This window comes from Antechinus flavipes, chromosome 5 (assembly GCF_016432865.1).
Source record: "Antechinus flavipes isolate AdamAnt ecotype Samford, QLD, Australia chromosome 5, AdamAnt_v2, whole genome shotgun sequence".
NCBI lineage: Eukaryota > Metazoa > Chordata > Mammalia > Dasyuromorphia > Dasyuridae > Antechinus > Antechinus flavipes.
The window spans coordinates 270,470,706-270,493,077 of NC_067402.1; the positions used below are offsets into that span (position 1 = coordinate 270,470,706).

The 22,372-nt window shown below is 34.0% G+C and overlaps 1 protein-coding gene across 2 annotated transcripts in view; it reads left to right on the forward strand.

Annotated features, from left to right (window-relative positions):
- NEDD1 (NEDD1 gamma-tubulin ring complex targeting factor) overlaps positions 1–22,372 on the forward strand; it is a 66,306-nt gene that overhangs the window by 21,698 nt on the left and 22,236 nt on the right. For both annotated transcript variants that reach the window (XM_052001301.1, XM_052001300.1), the window contains exons 6-9: positions 14,057–14,286; positions 15,776–15,977; positions 16,421–16,607; positions 20,996–21,130. In XM_052001301.1, the coding sequence (XP_051857261.1) occupies positions 14,057–14,286; positions 15,776–15,977; positions 16,421–16,607; positions 20,996–21,130 (754 nt within the window). The remainder of the gene's footprint in view (positions 1–14,056; positions 14,287–15,775; positions 15,978–16,420; positions 16,608–20,995; positions 21,131–22,372) is intronic.

Below are 22,372 nucleotides of genomic sequence, written 5' to 3' on the forward strand. Positions count from 1 at the left end.
GTTGAAGTAGAAGGTTTGAGAAGGGTTTAAAGACTTGGCTGTATCAGTCAGCAGGAGGAAAGGTGCTAATAACTATGAGGCAGCTGGATGAAGCAATGGTTAGAGTGCTGGGCTCAGGAAGGCCTGAGTTCGAATCCAGCCTCAGTTATTTATTAACTTTTTGCTGTGAGCAAATTGCTTAACTTCTCGTTGACTCAGTTTCCTCAAGTTAAAATAGGGATAGTAGTAATAGCACCTGCCTTATAGCGTTGTTGTAAGACTACATACAGTATTTGTTAAGTGCCTAACATAGTACCTGGCACATAATAGGGGTTTATTAAATGCTTATAGATAAAGAAGAGTTGAAGATGAGAAGACATAGTTGTGAGGACGAGCTCCTAGAGGTTACAGCAGATGGAGTCAACAACAAATGTAGAGACAAGAAATAAGGCCACCTACTTCTCAGAAGCTGGAGCAAATGAGAGAATAGGATATGTTATGGAACTAAGTAAAGTAAGGAAGGGAATTTGATTCATTTAAAATGACCTTAATTTTCTCTATAATGTAGGAACTAAGATCTTTTGTTAGGAAGGAGAGTTAGAGTAATGAAGGGGGGCTTTGAGGATAGAAGAGGTTTGAAATAGCACTGAAGGGAATATGAAGAGGAAGTAATTAGCTAAAATAGCAAAAGGATTGAAGCAGTGAGGGTCAAGTCAAGACTGGGTATCACAGAATTTTAGTGGATATACTCAGTGCCTTTATGAAACTTTTCCTATTGGGATTCAAAGGTACTTAGGTAGAAGTAAAGAAGACAAGTGTTTGGGAGTAGTACCAATTTAGGCTTTGGCAAGATATCAGTGGCAAATGGGACAAAGTTGCAGCAGATAAAAAGATAGAGTACCTGAAAAGGCTATTGACTGGAAAGGGAGACCAAAGCAGTGGTGTTTGATTGAGAGAACAGGGAGGCTAGAGGGATGAGAGCTCATTGTGAAGATAAAAATAGGTTTAAGGGAAACAAGGTGATGATCCAAGAGAATTCTCAGAATTCTGTGTCATGGAGTGAGCACAGAGCATAGGCTGTGATGAGAACTGACATCTATCTATCCCTGTGGGTGGTGGAGGTGAAGTGAAGCTTGGAAATGGGAGGCTTTTCCCTACATCATGGTATGTGTCAACAATCCCAAATGTGAGAGCAAAGGACATATGTGAGCAGCATATTGCCCTCTTAAGGCATGACCAAGGAATGTCCATCTCAGATGAAAATATTCTGGCTAAATTACACATACTCTTTAGGGGGAAAAAAGGACTTTCCTCTCTTCCATAATGAAGTCATTGAATCTTAAAATAAACTTTTGGAATATCTTAAGTGAACATAGAACAAATTGTTCAATATTTGTTTTAAAATTAAATAATTATTAACACAAATGTTCCTTTGTTCCTTTTTTATTAAATTAACAAATATTAACAAAATGAACATATCAATATACAAAAAAGAGCAGAAACAGTATTATATATTGTGTATTGTTTTTTAAAAAAACATATATTTTAAGACTATGTGAATAACCAAACTGTCCTCATTTTTTCTCTCAGCCTGTGAATTTCCTTTTGCTCTTTTATACACATATACCCTCACATACACGTGTGTGTGTGTGTGTGTACATGCAGACACATATATATGTATATGTGTGTGTGTATATGTGTATATATAAAATTTGTGTTTTGTTTTATGGACTTTTTTCCTGTTCTTGCTTTTTAAAAAATCTTTTTACCATTACTAATTCACTCCTCATTCATTCTCCTCACCACTGTTCTCCTCAGCTCCTTAATTCCCACATTGGCCTACCCTGAAAATTGTCTCATTCTATAGCAATATTCTTTTATCACATCCTTGATAAGAAATGTGCATTGTGATTCATTACCAGCCTTCTGGAATCATGATTAGCTATTTTGTTGATTATTTATGAAGAGTTCTCCATAATAGTTTTTCTTTATTTTGTTGATTATTTATGAAGAATTCTCCATAGTAGTTTTCCATTATATTATTATTGTTGTATAGTTAGTTCTTCTGGTTCTGTTCATTTTACATTAGTTCATGCAGTTCTTTCCCAATTCTTCTGAATTCAATCTCCTTTATCATTTTTTTTAAATTTTTATTTTTAATGGTATTTTATTTTTATAAATGTATGCAAAGATAGTTTTCAACATCAAGCCTTGCAGAACTTTGTGTTCCAAATTTTTCTCCTTCTTCCCTTTCCCCAAGACTGCAAGCAAGCCAATATAAGTTAAACATGTTCAATTCTTCTAAACATATTTCCATATTTGTCATGCTGAGCAAAAAAAAAAATCATACCCAAAGGGAAAAAAAAGAGGAAAAAACCCATGCAAACAAAACAATAACACAAAAAAAGGTCCTTTATCATTTATTAAGGCACAGTAATGTTCCCTTATGCTTATATTCCATAATTTGTTCAGCCATGCCTGATTGATGAGCATCTATTTTATTTTCCAGCTCTTTGCTTCAACAAAAAGAACTACTATAAATATTTTTGTACATGTAGGACCTTTTGGATGTATATGCTTAGTAGTGGAATAATTAGGTCAGAGGATACTAAAAGTATAATTAATATTCCAAAGATTTTCCAAAATGGTTGGATCAGTTCACAACTCTCTCAGCAGTGTATCTATTCTGCTACAGGCCATTCAACAGATGTCATTTTTCTTTTTTATCATGTTTGCTAATCTGGTTGGTATGGGGTTATAACCTCAATGTTTTTAAATGTGTATTTCTCTTTTTATTAGTGATTAGGAATATTTTTCATATGGTTTTTGATAGCTTGCATTTCTTCTTTTGAAAGCTACCTATTCATATTCCTTATTTACTGATTTTTAGATATTTATGGGAGTTCCTTATATAAGATATTAAACCTTTCCCTGAGAAATTTGTTGTAAAAATTTTCTTCCCTAGCTGTTTCCCTTCTAATTTTTTTAACTTCATTTATTTTATGGGTACAAAAGTTTTTCACTTTTTTTGTAATCAACATTTTCCATTATATATTTTATGATCACCTGTATATTGTTTGGTAATTTTCCTTTAAAACAGACTAGGAAATGATAAAAAGAAAACTTCTCTTGGAAATTGGGTTAGGTTCCTAGCTTAATTATATGTGTATTAAATATTAGCTCAAATACAGAACTCTGCCCAAAAGGCTATCAAACAGTGTATGCCCTTTGATCCAGCAGTGTCTCTACTGGACCTATATCCTATAGAGATCATAAATTAGAAAAAAGGACCGACATGTGCAAAAATGTTTGTAGCAGCCTTTTGTAATGGCAAGGAACTGGAAAGTGAGTGAATTGAATGCCCATCAGTTGGGGACTGGCTGAATAAGTTATGGTATATGAATGTTATGAAATATTGTTCTATAAGAAATAATCAGTGGAATGATTTCAGAAAGGCTTAGAGAGACTTACTTACATGAACTGATGCTAAGCGAAGTGAATAGAACCAAGAAAACACTGTACACAGCAACAACAAGATTATATGATGATGATCAACTCTGATGGACATGGCGCTTTTCAATAATGAGATTTTTCAACAATGAGATGATTCAGACTAATTCCAATAGACTAATAATTCCAATATCCAATGTGATAGAGCCATCTGCACTCAAAAAGAGGACCATGGGAACAGAATGTGGATCACAACATGGCATTTTCACCTTAAAAAAATTTTTTTTTATTGTTTGCTTGTTTTTTTTCTCATTTTCTTTCCTTTTTGATCTGATTTTTCTTGTGCAGCATGATAAATGTGGACATATGTATAGAAAAGAAATTAGCCCAATTCTTAAAAAATAAATATAAACACACATTTATCTATAGTTTTGCTTTATTGGTGTTTCTTATCTTCATTACTTTGATAGATTGATGATCTGTCCCCAACAACAAATTGTAGTGCATTCATGCTCCCTTATCCTGTAAGCTTTTTATGTTCTCTAGTCGGTCCTATATGGGGAGGTGGGCATCAAGACATATGTGATCTTCCCATTTTGTTCCTGACATGGTGAGAAAATGAAGCTAAGATTCTTAAGAAGGAAAAAATAATCCTAAAATATATATTTCTTACAAAGCCATATCTTGAATATTTTTCATTTCTCTTTCTTCCTTTTTGCTGTTCTTTTTTTGTAAGTTTACATTGACTGTTTTAATATATATGTGTATATTTCTATGGGTATGTATCAGATACTCTTATATGTACATACGTGGATAATTTATTCTCATGTGTAATAGTTTTTTTCTAAATGCTATTCCTTGTAATTTTAGGCTTACTTATACATTTTATTATACTCCTAATTTAACTATAAGTTGATTAATGGAAAACCTGAGTCTCTGTAAGTATTTAATAAAATGTGTCTGAGAAACTTCTAAAACTTAGAAGTGATTTGAAATTGCTTTTAAATGCTGTCTGAAAAGTTGTCAGCTTTCAATACTGCCTTTATTTATTTTAGCTCTCTAACATTGCCTTTGGATTTTCTTAATATAAAGAATGATCTCAGTAGCCATTTAATTCTTCAAAAGCCATTTAGTGAATAATAATCTATAAGTGGCTTTTGTGTATATGACTCATGTGAGGGGTATGCATTTAATTGCTATTACCCCAGTGTGCCATTTGCAGTATTATCATGTAAATAGCAGATGTGGACATGAGAAACCTGTACTTACCATAGTATTTAATAGATTTAATGTCTTTTATATGAGAAATGCTATACTAACTGTTCCTCACTTCCTCATTTTTATTATAGTTATCAAAACTTTTTTCTTATAAAAAAGGTATTGCCTATTTATTTAGAGCCTGTCTCGCCCGCCCTTACTTAAGATATATCAAATGATTCTTTGTCAAAACAGGACAAATTATTATTTAAATTCCTAATTGGAAATCATATTAGTTAGCTTTTGAATACTTGAGAATTGATTATTTGGTTTCTCTATCATTGAGGGCTTTTCCTTTTCTTTTGATGTTTGTTCATTTGTATTTATTAGAAATGAAGCAAAGAAAAAGATAGTTGTCAAGTATATGAGAAGAATTGAGTCTCCTGAATAAATTTTTAAATCACTTTTTTGTTTATGTTGTTTTTGTAGAATGAGGGTCTTCCTAAATTCAGTATTGGTACTTTTAAAAGACCTAGAGCTAGGATTCTTAATTTGGAGTCCTTGAACTTAGGTTTTCTTTACTCCCAATATTTTGATAACTGTATTTTACTATAATTAATTTCCTTTGTGATCTTGTGTTTCATTTTGTGGATTAAAAAAAACCACATTATTTTCTAAAGAGATCTGTTTCAATAGATTGTCAGAGGGATCGCTGACATACAAAAAGTTTAGAAACTCTTGACCTAGAGGGAGATCTATATAGACTTGGACAAAAATAATACAAAAAAAAATAGATGAGTTTACAAATCCAGCAGAGTAGCAAGAAAGTAAGCTGTCATCCTTACTCCTATGGATAGTCAGGACTGACTGTCACCCAAAGAGGAGTTGAATTACTTGTAAGGCCAAAATATTTGCTAGGTATTGTTGATATGAGTAGGACTTTTTAACATGTGCCCTAAGAATTTGAAAAAAACACCTTTTCCAGTCATTTGCCTTTTGGAGTGGTTTCATTCACTTTTTTTTGGACTCACATCTACTCTTAATTCAGGGGCACAGAGGCAAATGTAGTAGATAGCAAATCAAGGGCTTATAACACCTGTATGCTTTGGAATTCTTAGCTGCCAAGGATTCAGTTTTTCTTTTCCTTGCTACCTTACCTTACTAATTGTGGGAAAAATATAAGAGTAAAGTAGTTACTTACCCTTCCATCCTTTCCAAAGGCTTACACATGTAACTTTTACAAAGTTTGAGATAATTTCTGGGTAATTAGTAATTTTATTAATAATGTCATCATTTTGATAAAAAAAAAAATGGCATTCTCACATTCTAAAAAACCCCATGGTGGAGGGCTCCTAGCTTTGAAAAATGGATATTACAGAGGGTAGCAATCCAACTCTGATTGGTTAACAAGTAATAAGAGAGAATGAATATTATTAGAATAAAAGGCTGAACTTGTAATGAGCTCTGATCATGTCCTTTATTCTAAATTGTATAGCCTTGGCAATCTATTCAAAGTATTTGTATCCCCAACTCCTCCCCCTGAAATCTGTATGGAACACAATGGGTTTCCCCTCCTTAGATTAGATTCTTTTTGTAAGGTTTCTGGGCTCTGACTATTTTGAAAAGAAAGTTAATTCAGCCTTCTTAGACTGAGTTTTGAAGTGAGGTCTTTAAAAAAAGGAGGGAATTCTGGACCTGCCCAAATCATTGGTTATTAGTAATCATTTCTCTCACATACCAGCTCCTCTTAAAGTATTTTTAAATTGGATATTTTACAAAAAGAAAGCCACATGAGCTCCTTCACATTTTTAGATAACTGAATGACTATTGCCCTTATAATTTTTAGACATTTGTATGGTCATTGACTTCCCTTTTCTTTACTGCGGAACTGTTAGAGCCCAGTTATTATCCTCCCTAGGTTGTAGATAAGGAGATTATAATGCTGAGAGCTTGTTTCTTGCGTAAGGTCAAAAATAAGTCAGAGCTCAAGAGATTTCTCTTCTATCACTTGTATTTGGCCAAACTACTGGGGCTGTGTGATCTTTGACATAGTTATACACATGAGAAGTCTGAAAGGTTGTGCTGCAGGGCAGCATTAGCATTTTTAGATATATCAGGTTTATTAAAATAATGATTCCAATCAGTTAAAGTTGCTTTTAAGCTATTTTTGTTTTACCAATAAATTTTAAAACATTTAGATTTTTTTTCTTAATATTCAGTGAATATAAAAATTGGCTTCTATAACCATATAATCTGCTTTATAGAGAGCTGACTGGACTTAAACTTTGACTTTCAAACTAGTTTTTCCTTCCTATTTATATATACTTAAATAATTTCTTAGTTCTATTTTCTCTCATCCTCCCCCATCCCCAGCTTCAAACTAACTGATATTACCCAGAAAATGTAACTGAGCTTAGTGTTGTTTCCTAATGTGTAGGTGAGGAGGCATTTGTCTCACTCCCAAATGAGAAGTCATAGGCAGATTATGCCTATAGATTTATGTCTTCATTGCCTCAGTTTTTTCCCTTCTTGAGGGGAGCATTATTTCTGAGGGGAACTTTCCCCCTCCCCAGAAGTGAGATGGAAGTTTATCTTGGCATTATCCCCCATATTTTGACAGGTTAATAATTTCATTGGTAAAAATGCTTCCATCACTGATATGGATTGTGTAATCCCTCTCTTATCTTGTGTGATTCCTTCCCTAGGGAAACTATTGGACACATTGAAAACCTCCTTCTTGTTCTCAGGGTTCCAGGGCACCCCTCAGACTTCTCTGTTGACTCTTTCCTGCTAACACAACCAGCTCGTCTCCTTTCCCAGTTATATGTGTCCTCCTCCATAATGCCTTTTATGTCATTTCCTTCATGCAAGGCATTGTTGGTAGGCTGCTACAGCCTGCTGACTGTAAGCAGTTATATCCACCATCTGTCTTTTCCATTACCTTTTGAGTTATTTGTCATGTTAATTATTCAGGACCTTGTGTTCCATGATTCAGAGCCATATGGCGTCACTGGGTTGCTGTCAGTACCCAGCTTCAGAGTAGGGGGTTGGGGGAGACAGAGAACTATAATAACAGCACTCATTTCTTAAAAATAAGATTTCATGTATAGCCATGAAGACCAATTCAGTTTCTTTCTATTAAGATAAATACTTTTAAGAATTGAAAAACACTTAGTTTTATTACTCTTTTTTATGTTGATTACTTTTTCTTAAAAGGGTATATTCAACAAGTACATTAACATAGTCTATATTATTGATTCCATGGACTCTTTTAAAAAACCAAGAATCTGAAGCCTGTGAAAATTAGGAAATTAGTTGTTTTTTTTTTTTTTTTAAGTGAAATTGACAATACTATGGAGTAATATCAAAGAAACTCAATTTTCTGTTGGAAATAGATCTGCATATATTAAGAAATTTACTTTCAAGTATCTGAACTTAAGGTATTCTAAATGTATTGAGCTTTCTATAGATTACAAATACGTTTCTAAAGGAAAAAGTCTTGCAGTGTTTGCAAAAATGCCATGGCTGACAACTTGGATTTCAATTGCCTGTAGCTAGTTGAGCATACAGATTAGTGATTAGTCAACCCTGAGATCTATTTCTTGAAATGGAGTTTGGAAATTAAACATTTTATTATATTTGACCCTTTACATTCAAAATAGACTTTAAATGTAACAGTTTTAGTATGATCATTTTAAGTATCATTAAGATTTTTAAGATGTTGCTATATGTAGAAAACTCTTTGCAAATTATATTTCATTTTTTGGAAAGAATTTTTGACATTTGAAAATACAACTTAGGTGATTATTAGGACAGATGCTTATACTGTAATAGACTGACTTAAATGGAAATAATTGTTAATACCACATAAAATGTTTTAAACCACTTTGGCTTCAATTTGCTTGATATTTTTTTTTAAGGCTTGCTTCCTAAGAAAATTCCCCTTTTTGATTTGTTAAAAGATTTTAAATCTAGAGCAAGAATTTTCCTAAAGTTCTCATCCATATGTATTTAATACTACTGTAAGTGTACTTGCACAAAGTGTGCATCTGTTTGTCTTTGTCTGGAGTTCCATAACATTTATATGAAGACCCATTTATTTAGTTGTTGTACTTTCTTTTTCAGTAGTTTTCAGTAAAATGTTATTATACAGTTAATAGTTTGGTATGCCACAAGCATTGTCCTTTCAGCCTTCATTTCACTGAGAATAGCCTTTTGCATTTCCTCTGTGGCCAGAGTATTGATTTGTCTAAGAGGTAAAAGGAGCATATGGTGATATGATAATGTTGCTTGGTGACAAGCTTTTTTAGCCCTTTTTAAAAAGAATTTGTATGGGTTTTCTAACTTGTTATTTTGATTGTTAGTGATGTATTAGTGATTTTAGCATGCAGAGCACATTAAAGGAGGGACAGAGGGAGACAATAATGATAAAATCATGATTTCTTTCCCAAAAAGGTCTAGATTGGTTAGTGAAATAATACACATACCCACCCACACCAAAAACCAAAATGTGACATAAACTGAATCCTTAGATGACAAGGAATTGTACCTGAGAGGAGGGATCAGTGCTGATTCAGGTAAATCAGAGAAAACTTCAGGCTATGCTTAAAAAGAAGGTGAAAGACATAGTTTTGCCTAAGAAGCTTATTCTTCTACCATTGTCTGTCCTTAGAATCAAAGAATCATAGGACTTAGGTCCTGGGAATTATCTAGTCAGGAGTTTCTTAACTCTTTTTTGTTTTATGGACCCATTTGGCAATCTGGTAAAGCCTGTAATCTCCTTTTGGAGTAATAGTTTTAAATGCTTAACAGGTTATGTAAGATTATAATAGGAATCAATTATAGATTAGAATTTTGTTATCAATATATATTAAAAGATTAAGATTCCTGAGCTAATGTAGTCTTCTCTCTGTATTTTTTTTTTTTAAAGTGTTTGAATGAAGTATGGCTGGTAGAGGTTAAATGATTTACTTAGGGTCTCGCAGATAGCAAATTACTTAGGCTTTCTGACTATGAATCAAATATTTTTGTCACTGTGAAATTAGTGTGTTGTAGTCTTCTCTCCACCTAAGAGTACCTAGGAACCAGAACGACAGAGAAATGGGGTGAGGAGTTTGGTAACATGAATCTCAGTTCATTTCTACTTGAAATTGTTGTGACTGGTGGTGCTACATGGAACAAGAATGAGGGAATTCATATTTATCTGATAGTTGATATCTGGAATTATATTTATAATAATGAAAATTTTCTTTAGGATTATGTTATTAGGCTATCAATAATGTAACATTTCTTTAACATGGTGTCTATATGTCTGGTAAGACAAATCTGATCTCATTTTGATGGGTCCATTTGTTTTGTCCTTTCTCTTGTCTGTCTCCCTTTGGGTATCTAGTTTAGATCATGTTTATACCTCTGGCTGGGAGAAAAGGGAAGATAAAAAGTAAAAGTAAAACTGAAATCAGTTAATTCTGGTACCTTTTGAAAACAAATATGAGAAATAGTTGAAATAATCTATGGGTTACTCTTTAAATATATGAAGCTTATCTCATTAAATAGCTTCATTAAAAGTCACAATACCTATCTTATCAAGTCTTCAAAAGGATGTATTAGACCAATGGTTCTCAAACTTTTGTTCTCAGTATCTTCATGTTGTTAAAAAACTATCGAGGATCTGTTCAAAGAGTTTTTGTTCACATGGGTTATATTTATAGCTATTTACTATATTAGAAATAAAAAATGATTTTGACCCCAACAGTTCTTTGGACTACACTTTGAGGACCACTGTATTGTATTAGACTCTTTTTCTCCAAGAATAATAGGAAGCAACATTGTGTAATAGTAAGTCTAGACAGTATAGCCAAAGACCAGACATAGTAGAAAACTGCTTCTCTTGGTAATTCATTCAGCTTTTGAAAAATAGAAGAACCAAGGAACAAAATTACTCCTGGATTTAATTCTAATCAAATAGGGAGGTGGTTGGAATTGTAGGAATGACAGGAACTTTGGTAAATAGAGGCTGTATCACTTATGATAGGAAAAAAAAAAAACAAAAAAGAAGGATCATTCAGTGGAATTGGACATTTGAGTTACAAACATTTTTGCATATGAGTGCATATTTACTATGTATGTCATAATGGTTGAATGAATCTTGTTGTCTGTACTTTCGAATTTAGAAAAGAGATTTCAAAATTTTGAAAAATAGTTTGGGTATAATCTCATAGTTGGAGACTAAAAGAAAAACACCGTGAAAGGGTACTGGAATACAGCAGTATGTTTATAGTATGATTATATATAATCCTAATGAAGAGGAAAAGGTCAATGTATAACCTCTGGGGCTTGTGCAATAAATTATGTACTCAAGTTTTAAAAAGACAAATCTAATTTTGGAAGCTACGTCAAGTGGGCAGGGGACATGATTAGTAAATAGGCATTAGGAAGGTTAAATCCCATTGGGTCTAAGCCTTTCATATATCTTAGGATAACCAATAGTATTTCCTTACCTGTATTATAGAGGCCTGAAAGAGGAAGATTTAAAAAAAAAAAAGGGATAAGGAGTTGCAAGTTGATTGTTCACTGAAGTATGTGTGAACATTTTAGTGAATGAAAGGGAAAGCCAAACTATTGAACTCTTGCCTTGTTTCTGTTTTCTATATCAAGAAAAATGATCTTTAGATTTAAAAAGGATAGAGCAAAAATGGGTAAGAGGCAGCTGAAACCAGACACAAATGAGTTAATGCAAGAGGACCTCTTGTTCAGAACAGTCAGTTTAGCTGACCCAGGTAATTCTATCCCGGTGGAATAAAACTTGCCAACATGATTATTGAGTCTCATTTGACAACCTATGGAGAATTATGAAGAACAGGAACACTGCCATGGAACTTTTAAGTTCCCTAAATTGTCAGAAAAAGGATTAGCTCTATAGGCTGGGAAGCTGGCAAAATTCTTAGAGGATTATTAAAGGGCTGGTTTGTTAGCTCTGAAAAGGAATTGGGTGATTACACTGAGCCATCATTCATCAGGGAGTTGGCATAAATTTCACGTGTTACTATGAGATTTTTAGACTCCATGAGTACAGGGACTGTATCTCATTTCTCTTTCTGTTTCTCTCCAATGTTTAGCAGTGTTTTGCTTTTAATAGACATTAATAAGTGGTTAATAAATAAATTTTTTAAAAGCATTTATCCTTATGATATCCTTGTGGACAAGATAGAGATATATAGGCTAGAGGGTAATAAAATTTAGATATCTTTGATAAAATCTGGAGTGATAAGAGCTGACATTTATCTGACATTTAAATATTTGCAAAGTCTTTGACATATATTTATCCTCGTTAAACTTTGCTAAAGCCATGTGAAGTAATTGCAGCAAGTATTAGGATCCTTGTTTTTACAGAGAAAGAAACTGAGACTTAGTGAAGTTAATTGAGTGACCCAAAGCCAGAGATGGGTTTTGACCCTAGTTTCTTCTGACTTTGAGAATGTACCCTTGCCATCAGGGGCAGTTTGCTTCTCACGGTAGGGCGCTGTCTTAGGTCCTAGGTCCTAAGTGTTGTTCTGTTTCTTTGGAGGACATGTTTAATTTATTTGTGGGTGTTGGGAAGCTGGGAGGACTTGGTGATAGTGGTGGATGATGGGATTAGAATCTGAAAAGATCTCAGCAAGCTTTAATAATGCTCTATACCTAATGAGAGGCTTTAATAGTTTAGTAGTGTTATTAAAATGATGCACTCAAGATGAGGGAAAAATCCATTGTACAGTAGAAGGACTCATGTGGCTAGAGAGCAGCAGCTCCAAAGAAAGACCCTTTTTTTTTCCTTTTAAAAACTGCAAGTCTCTTGTGAGTAACAGTGACATCATAGCATCCATAAAGGCAGATGCCTAAGGTTGTATCTGAGTTGTGCCTGCCAGCACACTGGTTGGACCGTCTGGGGAGCTGGCTTCAGTTCCAGCTGTTACCTTTTGTACAAGCCCCCTGGTTAAGCAGGAGCTTGTCCAGCCTGGTGAGGGCCCACAGAAGGATCCAAAGAGCTTTGTTGTGGAAAAGAGGAGAGGCTAGGCCAGGGTGAGAATGGCAATCATGACATTCACTCATTTGAGAGTTTTATTTTGTCTGGCCCCCAAAGGTACAAATAGGGCAGAAGTTAGAGGCAGGCAAACTTTGAATTCACTACCTCAGAGTCTGCGTTAAAAATGGCATCACATAACTTGTTTGATAATGAGATCTCCATTTCAGGAGATATTCAAGCAGAGATGATTTTGTTCAGTCTCTGTTAAAAGGACAGAGCCCATGTCACAGGACAGCAGTAAGTGAGTGAAATTCAGGAGCTTAGGTGGAATGATCAGCTGTAATAAAGTAGACACAGTATGAGTATCCTCATTTTACGGGTAAGAACTCTTGAGGCTTAAAGAAATGGAGTGATTTGCCCTTGATCAAAGGACTCTAATAAGTGATAACAGAAGAATTTGAACCCAAGTCTTTCTGATTCCAAATGTGTGCTTTTATCCCATACTGTTTCCCTGTCTTGTTCTATAGTAAAGTTTGAAGAACATGCTTTCTGAACTCTGAGGGGAGAGTGGTCATTATTGATCTGAGGAAAAGGAAAGCTTTGTGGAGGAGCTCTCTGCCTTACAATTTGAGCTATTGAAAGATGTCATCCAAATATGGAAATATGTTTAAAAGGATAGTACATGTTTAACCTACATCAGATTACTTAGGGAGGAGGGAGATGAGGAAAAAAGAAAAATTTGGAACACAATGTTTTATAAAAATGAAAATTATGTTTACATGTCTTTGGAGAAATAAAATACTATTGAGAAAAAAAAGACATCATTGTATTTGGATTTAAAGAATGAGTAGGATGTTAACAGTTAAATAACTAGAGGAAATATGATTCGGTGAAAAGGATCCCAAAAGGCCCTCAATTAAGAAGGGATAGGGCATAAATTTCATGAGGAGAGTAACCCAAGGAGAAGTTACAGAGACAAAGTGGGGCTGTGTAGTGGAGAGCCGTGCGTTTGAATGTGATGTACCATGCAGTGGGAATCCCAGAGTGATTATATTAAGTGATTTCAGAGTCCTTTTCCAACTCCAAGATTCTGGGTTTTATATATTCTTATCATACTTCTTGTATATCCCTTTTATAGCAGTACCTTCCATTTTATGTGATTAGTAGCAGAGTATTCCTCTCCTCTTTTCTCCCATTAGCTTAAGAGCTCCTTGAGGGCAGAGGCTGGAACTTAACCATTAAATATGCTACTTATTGGGAATGCTTGGAAGTTCTGGTTGTAGAAATTAGAATACTGTCCGTAAGGTACCTACCTCATGGGTACCCAGTGTCTGCCTGTTACTAATCAATATCTGTGTATGTACATGTATATATTTATCTGCATTCATAAAATGCTGTAAATGTTTTCTGCTTTGTTTTTAATAGTCCATTCGTCAATTGAAGTACTCCCTGTTTAAGAAATCTCTCTTGGGCAGTGTGTCTGATAATGGAGTAGTAACTCTCTGGGATGTAAATAGTCAAAGTCCATACCATAACTTTGAATGTAGCCACAAAGCTCCAGCCTCAGGAATATCTTTTTCTCCCGTCAATGACATGCTGCTTGTAACCATAGGCCTGGATAAAAGAATCATTCTCTATGACACGGCAAGTAAGATGTAAGTGGTTCACCTTTCTTAATTTAGTAGTGAGTAAATATTACTCCATATTAACTAGACTGTACATTCATGGTTTGCACAACATCTAGAAAATTTTTTAGCAGCACCAGAGATGTTAAGCAGATGGTTTGAAACAAGATAGTATTTTTATTTTCTTTTTTTACACAGGATATTCCAAGAGCTAGAAAGTTTTTCCAGGAATAGATAGCATTTTTATTACAATGATACAGTGTTTAAAAAGAAATTCTCTGAAATATAGTTGCTTATTTTAAGCATATTTATTTAATTTTTATCTCAAAAATTGGATGGCCTTCACAATAAAGCAACAGAGAATGTGAAATTTAAAACAGGATTTATTTTGTTTTAATACCCTAGGAAAAATTAATTACCAAAAATGTTGCTGTTAGAATAGTAACAATATCTGGCAAATTCTCTATTATGTACCATCTTGTCTGAGTTCTAAGGTGACCTAATGTTGGTCTTTCATAATTATAGCTACCAGGATGTTATAGAAAGACTACAGTCCCTAACTATGTGATTCATGTGGGAAAAGATAATGTTGTAAGTAATGGGAGAGAATGTCCCAGTTGACACCTGCCCCAATGTTAAGTTGTTCATTTCTATTACTTTTAAAGTTTTCTGAATATTCATTATTATAACCCATCTTACTGTAAAGAAGTCCTTGACTACTCAAATTTGATGGGACTCTACAAATTATAATGGCCTTTTTTCCACTCAGTTCAGTTCCTCAGTATTCATATTAATGTAATCTGGTTAAATAATGGGGTTTGTTAGAATAAATCTTTTGTCATTTCAGACCCTTTCCTCCTTCCTTCCTATTTGGCCTAGCCTTAGGTTAGAAGCCTTAGGTTATAGTTTGTTGCTTTCAGCCCAAGTACTATGTAACTTCTTAACTTTGGGGAAAATTGTTTCTGTTCTCCTCTCAGTTGCTTCCAGATCTAAGAGATGAGCAGCTAAGAGCAGCTAGGGAAAAAAGCCCTTTTCTTAAGAAAGCATCCTAGCTCTTGTTGCTGTGAATATGTAGGTAGAGCAATAATGGGAGTGTGGAGAAAGGATGATGCTTAAGAATCTTCAACCCAGGGACCAAAGGAATTGGGAGGGAGCAGAGAACAAGTGGGAAGGTGGATGACAATATGTGCCAGTGTGGTTTAGGTGCCTTCATTTGGTTCCTTCTGCTACTAGTTTAACATACCAACCCAACAAAAACTTGGGCAGTGATGTGAGGAACATGCTTTTTGGAAACACTCATAAAAGTTAGGAGGAAAATAGGCTAAGAAATGTCCTTTATAAGTATTATGTAGGCTACATATTGAAGATATTTTAGGCCAATTCTGAAATCCTGCTTTGTTTAGACTATCGTATTTGCAGAGTTAAATTCTTATGACATTCTAGATATAGGAGATATTTAAAGGCTGTATTAGCATACGCTTATATGTAGACAGACCTATGTCTTCTTTCTTTTATGAAGACAACTAAGAACTTTAGTGGCTGAGGCTCCTCTAACTGCAGTAGACTTCATGCCTGATGGTGCCACATTGGCAATTGGATCTTCCCGTGGGAAAATATATCAATATGACTTAAGGATGTTGAATTCTCCAGTAAAGACTGTCCATGCTCATAAAACATCTGTGCAGTGTATAACATTTCAGTGCTCTTCTGTCCTTCCTAAGGTGAGAAATTCTCTTTTATCATTTTAGCTTTTGCTAAATAAAATCATGGCAGTAATCTTGAAAGATTGATCTTAATTAAGTTCAAGACTTTAAACATGCTTTGAATAATGTTATTTTGTATTAAATTTTAAATGATAAATTTTAAATGATAATCTTGTTTTTTTAATATCTGTGTGGTAAATATTATCTTTAAGATGCCTGTCTTCATTTGTACATTCTCAGATATTCTCTCTTCCTTTTTAAATCTCTATTTTAAAAATACTTTGCAGTTAAAAAAAATGTACAGATGCCTTTAAAAATGCTGAAATTGATATGGGAGAACTCTGATCTCCCTAGCAAAAAAGAAAAATAAAAAAGCTCAGGACATTTGTGGCTTGTTACTGCCCAGTAGTTTGGAGTACCAGTAATCAAAACTTTTAAAATTATTCCTCCTTATATTTTAGTCAAGTTTAAATAAAGGCTCTTCAAATAAATCTACATTGAACAAAAGAACAGGTAAAGTGAGCAGCACACCAGTCCAGAATCCTGGAATTGTCAGAGAACCAACTTCTCTATCAGGTACTGCTGTTTTATCTCAGCTCATGACCTCAGTTGAAGGGAAAGGATCAGTGGCTGTTCCAGACAAATCAGGTAAACCTCTTTTAGTATTTTAATATTTTTAGTATTTATTTATTTAGCCAGAATTTTCCCTGAAACTGTGAACTGTTTTATTTTATTTCATTTTTGTTTAAATTTATTTTTCTTTTTGTATTTATTTTAAGTAAAAGTTTTAGAGTTTTTTTTTTTAAATAAAAGATGTTAAAAATAAAAATAGTGTACACAGTAAAATGGCGACCTACAAACTGACAGAATGATGCTGGTTATAGAAATTCTTGGTGCCTAGGCTTTTACAACATTACATAGAGTAGCATGACCAAAGAGCCTTCAGATTTATGAGATTGAGATAAGATGGAACATTCTCCCCCAACATGGATTTAACCTTCCCAAGTTAAGTAAATCATTCTTTATTTTATACTTTATTTCTGATTGTCATTTCCAAATGCTAAGAAAGAAAAGCTACATTTTAAACTAAAATGAAAATCACTGACAGATTTTTTTTTAACTACATAGAGGAGGTAGATCTTTGGGATACATTTTTTTTTTTCCATGATATTACTTTGCTTCATTCTGCATTGACCAACTATTTTGTTTGCTTTTGCCTATAATAGAGTACAGTGGTACAGCTTTCTTAAATTGTTGAAAGGAAGGAAGGCCTTTTTAGTATCTACTAAGAAATATATCACATCAGCAACTACCAAGAGCTAAGTAAAAGGAAAAAAAAACTCTAAGTGTATGCTGGTATGGAAATGAGCATATGGAGGTGCCATTTTTCACTTATTCAACAGGTATTTATTGATGCCTTCAGTGCTCAAGGCCATTTCCAGAATAGTAATTACTTTCTGGTAAAGAAGTATTTGTATGTGTCTGTTTTAATTTTAAAGTATAAGAGGCTTAGCAAAGATATTTTCTTTCATGGATTGCATAGTTTGTGAATATGCTTTCCTTCATGATTGTAAAAATAGATGGTATATTTGTTGACTTGGATATTAATAGGTATTCGGTCTCTAAAATATGTAAATCTGTGATCTCATCCCTTTAAACATTCCTTCCTATGAGGAGGATCTCATTTTATACTGAGAACTTTATTCATTCCCTCCTGTAACTATGTCTGGGGGTTCTGTCCCATGTGTATGGACTTCCTCTTTGACATTGTGGGGTGATAGTGGAGTATTCAGCCCATTCACCACATTTTTGCTCTCATATGATCAGCCTTTGTTGCTCATTGTTTGAGGTGATGGGTACTTTTAGAAATTACTAAGTAGTCATTTTATTTTGGCTCTGGATGTCTGTATTATCCCCATAAATCCTGATTGTTACAGGGGAAATTACTAATCATTAAAAAATCCAATGAAATACCATTTCAGCTCACTTAAGAAAAAATTGTGTTTTTCCCCCCAATATAGTATTAAATGATTTTTGCTAGGATTTGAAATTAATTTATTTATTATAGTTATTTTTAAGAATTATAAATTAGTGCTGTTGAATTAGTGCTTTTTAAAAAATTGTTTAATAATGACAACACTCCTGAGGAAGTAAAAAAAATACAGTCTAATTGTTCATTTGTTTTGGCCATGTCGAGCTTTTTGTGACCTCATTTGGGGCTTTTTTGGCAAAGATACTGGAGTGTCATTTCCTTCTCCCCCTCATGTTGCAGATGAGAAAACTGAAGCAAACAGGGCTAAGTAACTTGCCCAGAGTCAAACAGCTAGTAAGTGTCTGAGGTCAAATTTGTACTTAGTTCTTCCTGATTCTAAGCCCAGTGCTCTATTCATTGCACCATCTAGCTACCCTCTCAGTCTGTATAAGTGCATTGCTTAATGATATCCATTAGATACTTAGCCTGTAGGTGAAATAGAGAGTTTACTCCTTGATCCCAAGTGTCATTGACCCTCATTACTATAATCCAGATTAAAATACCTATCCTAATATATGCTTTTGAAAACCCATGTTTGCAAAACTCTGAGAAAAATCTTATATTTATAAATTGGGAGATGAAGAGCCAGGATTTAGTGGATTTTAGGGCTGAGAAGGATTTTGATGGTTAATTCCCCCACAAAGGTTCAGCAACGTGATCAAAAGAATGAAAAGTCCAGAACCAAAAATGACCATGTTCCATTAGTTACTTCTTTCCAGAAGATTTTTTATTTTTAAACAGAGGAGCAAAAATGAGAGGACAAGTGTTTCACAGCCACATTTCTCATCATGTTAGTTAATAATCTTCGTCATGTGAATAATCTTAGAACTTGTGTGAAGAAACAGAGACCATACGCCATTTAAACAAATTCATTATACTAAGAATGAATTCACATGTAACTTTTTAGAAAAAATATTTATTGTTTAAACCATTATGTTATTACTGTGTGTTTTGAGTAAACTTTAAAAAGGTTAAGTGGTAAATCTTGAAATTATGCATAGTTCTTGAGATTTATAAGAATCCTTTGTGTACTCATGAAGGTCCCTTAGTAGGCTTCATGATAGAAATTTGGATTAAATGAAGTAACATCTAAATTGAGTGACAGACCTTGAAGTGGGAAAGTGCTGCTGCTATAACAACTACTGTTCTTTTTATTATTATTATTATAATTATTATTATCATTACTGTTACTTAGCATGGGTATTCTTTTGCTATTAATGATACTTGACAGGATCACTCCCTGTCATGAAAACAAACAGTTGGGTACTTAGGATGTTTATCTTAGAAAAAAGAATCCTTCAGGAGAGGGAGAGAACCTTAAAGGTATCTTCGTATATTTGAATGACTGTTGTGTAAAGAAAGATCACATTTATACTGCTTGACTCTTGAGGGAAGAAAAGCTGAGGTTACTGGGCCAAAAGTAGATAGATTTTGGCTAAGTAAAGAAATATTTCCATGTGACAGTTGCTGTCTGCAGGTAGTAAGTTCCTTATTACTGTAGGTATTTAAACAGAAACCAAATTACCATTTTTGGATGAAATTAATATTTGGGGAATTCATGCTTCAAATGGGGTAGACTAAATGTTGATTGAGGTTCTGTCCTAATTTGGAGAGTCTGTATTTCTTTGATGCTTTTTGATGAATAACAGAAACTTATATCAGTTTAATATTTTTTTGAGATTTTTCTGCCTGCTCCCCCTTCTCCACAAATTTTTTTTTTCTTTTACTCAGCAATAAGATATTGTATCTATGTGCAAACACCTTGCAATCTTAGAAATTTTTACGAAAATTGCTTTTATTCTAAAGGATAAACAATATAGTTTTTGTTAGTGAAAAAAAAGAGATTTTATTAAATGCCTACTAGAAATTCTTCCTTTAAGTTTGGGTGGTTCAAACTTTTCTCTAACATCTTTTAAACTTCTTTAAAAGGTACCTTTTCTAAAGAGCTGTCTCCTTTTATTCTGGAATCTATGTGGTGTGTATCTGCAACAGTTATGACTACTATGACAGTTAGCTAGTTGCACAGATTTTTGTCTTACATCTAGAAATGGACTTTTTTGCAAAAATGTTTGTTGAATGTTCGGTCACTAATAGTTTTAGAAAAACCAGATTGCTGAAAGCTTGACAGGTTGTTGAATTACTCCTACTTAAGGCATCTTATTTTGGCCAAACTTGTGGATCATGGCTTTTGATTCCTGGTTTTCCTGGAGGTCTCTGGCTAGCACTAATTTTGTAAATAATTGGGTTCCATAGTTTCTTATCAGATAATATTAAAAAACAAGTGATCTACCAACAGGATTTGGAAACATCAGAGCAACTGTGATCATTTTTCAGCATCTTCTGTATTTCTCCTCTAACAATGTACTAAAACCTCTTCCTTTCCTAGAGTCAACCACTACTATTAACTGAGTCTTTTAACAACTTTGACTTTCTGGAACATAGTTACAGATACATAAAATAGGAAAGTTTTTTTAAAATAGAAAAAAGCAGAGGGGCACTAAAAGTCCAAAACAGGTGCCTGAGCACCTGCCTTAAATTAGTCTTTTTTCTATGATAGTGGGGGCCCTAAGCTCCCTTCAGAATCCATTTGTTGCTAGATATCCAAATTACCTGTGTTTCCTGTCCAGGATAATAATGTGATGACAAATTTTCAAGGAAAGGTTAAATAGCACTCAGTATTCCAAACAAGAGAAGGGAATTATATTTTCTGGCCAAGATTTTCACCAGAAATGGTTAGGATAAACAGAATCATGGTCCTTGAAAGAGTAAGCTTCCATTCTCTTAAAATCTCAACTTTATAGAACTCAAAAGATGCTGGAGAAATGGGACCTTACTCTCTGTGCTTCCTTGTACTAATGTTTGTGTTGATGTTCTTGGTGAAGCCATGCCATTTCTAAATGCCATTGCCAGAACACAGGTAAAATTGGTCACTTTTTGAATTCAGATCTAGCTTCTAATTCCATGTAATAGAAAACCCGATTTTATATTATCTTTTTTTCTTAAGGTTTGCCTCGCAGCACAAATCCAGATGTTATTCCATCTAAAGACCCAGAATATGGGAAGAATTCAGATCTCTCCAGCTTTGATGATTCTGGAGGGAGAAGTAGTTTAGGGGACCTCTTCTCACCTGTGAGAGATGGTAAGTCTTTTGTTCACATTTTGGAGCTCTTTTTTATTAATTGTAATCAGAAAACTTTCTGGGTAAAAATAGTAGATAAAGTTGCACTGCAACTTTGATTATTCCTTCTTCACATCTTTGGAACATTGGCAAAAGACTGATTGGTAATAAGGATTGAGGCAAAGAAACACTTGGAATTATTTTTTCACACGAGTTCCTCAAATGATTTTCTTTCTGGTATGTTATATTTGCTGGAACAAAATATTAATAGAATGTTTTTATACAGTTACTGACATAGTCCTGGGATTATAGGTCTAGGATTGGAGAAGTCTCAGAGGCCATCTAGATCAACTCTTTCATTATACAGAGGAGGAAACTGATCAAGACAAGGGAGGTGATTTGATCCAGATCACAGAAGTCACAAGTAGCACAGCCAGTCATCCCTGACTGTCTTGTACTAGGCAAGAAAATCAAACCACAATGGCTCACTTGACTAGAGCCCTTTCCTTATTTTGGTTTCAGGAATAATTCAAGGATCATCTCCACCTTCCAGAGAAGGAAAACCGGCTCAGAGAAATGAAAGGACTTTACTAGGGTCACATGATAAAAGCCAGAGTGAAGCTTTCTTCCCAGTTCTTAAAGCTAGCCAAGTCACTGTTTCATATTATCTGTCAAGAAAAAATGATGCTGTGTTTGGGGGCTCAGAATTGGGGTAAACTACTGACTTTACTAGTTAGTAATGTATAACCTTGAACAGATCACTTCTAATTCTATTTCTTTGTTTGTAAAATACTGTTAATGATGTTAGATCCCTTTTCACAACTCTTCAAAAGAGTTTTTATAAATACTTTGTAAATGGTGAAGTGATATAAACATAGATGGTACTCAGGTATATATGTGTTTAACTACTTCACATATGTTGTCATTTGATTCTCAGAACAACAGTAAGGTTGAAATAAAATAACCTTATTAAATTATAAAATATCTGGATGGGGGTGCATTATCTACCAAATCTAATAAAATGCAACCTAGAAATAAATATAAAGTCCCTCATATGGCTTTAGAAGATCATACAAGTTGTGGTTTGGAGGAAAATCTATCTTTACAGGTTGTTGTCATTATTGTTCAATTTTTCAGTCATGTCTGACTCTTTGTGACCCCATTTGGGGTTATCTTGGCAAAGATACTGGAGTGATTGTCATTTCATTTTCCAGCTTATTTTACAGATGAGGAAATGGAGGTAAATGGGGTTAGATCACACAG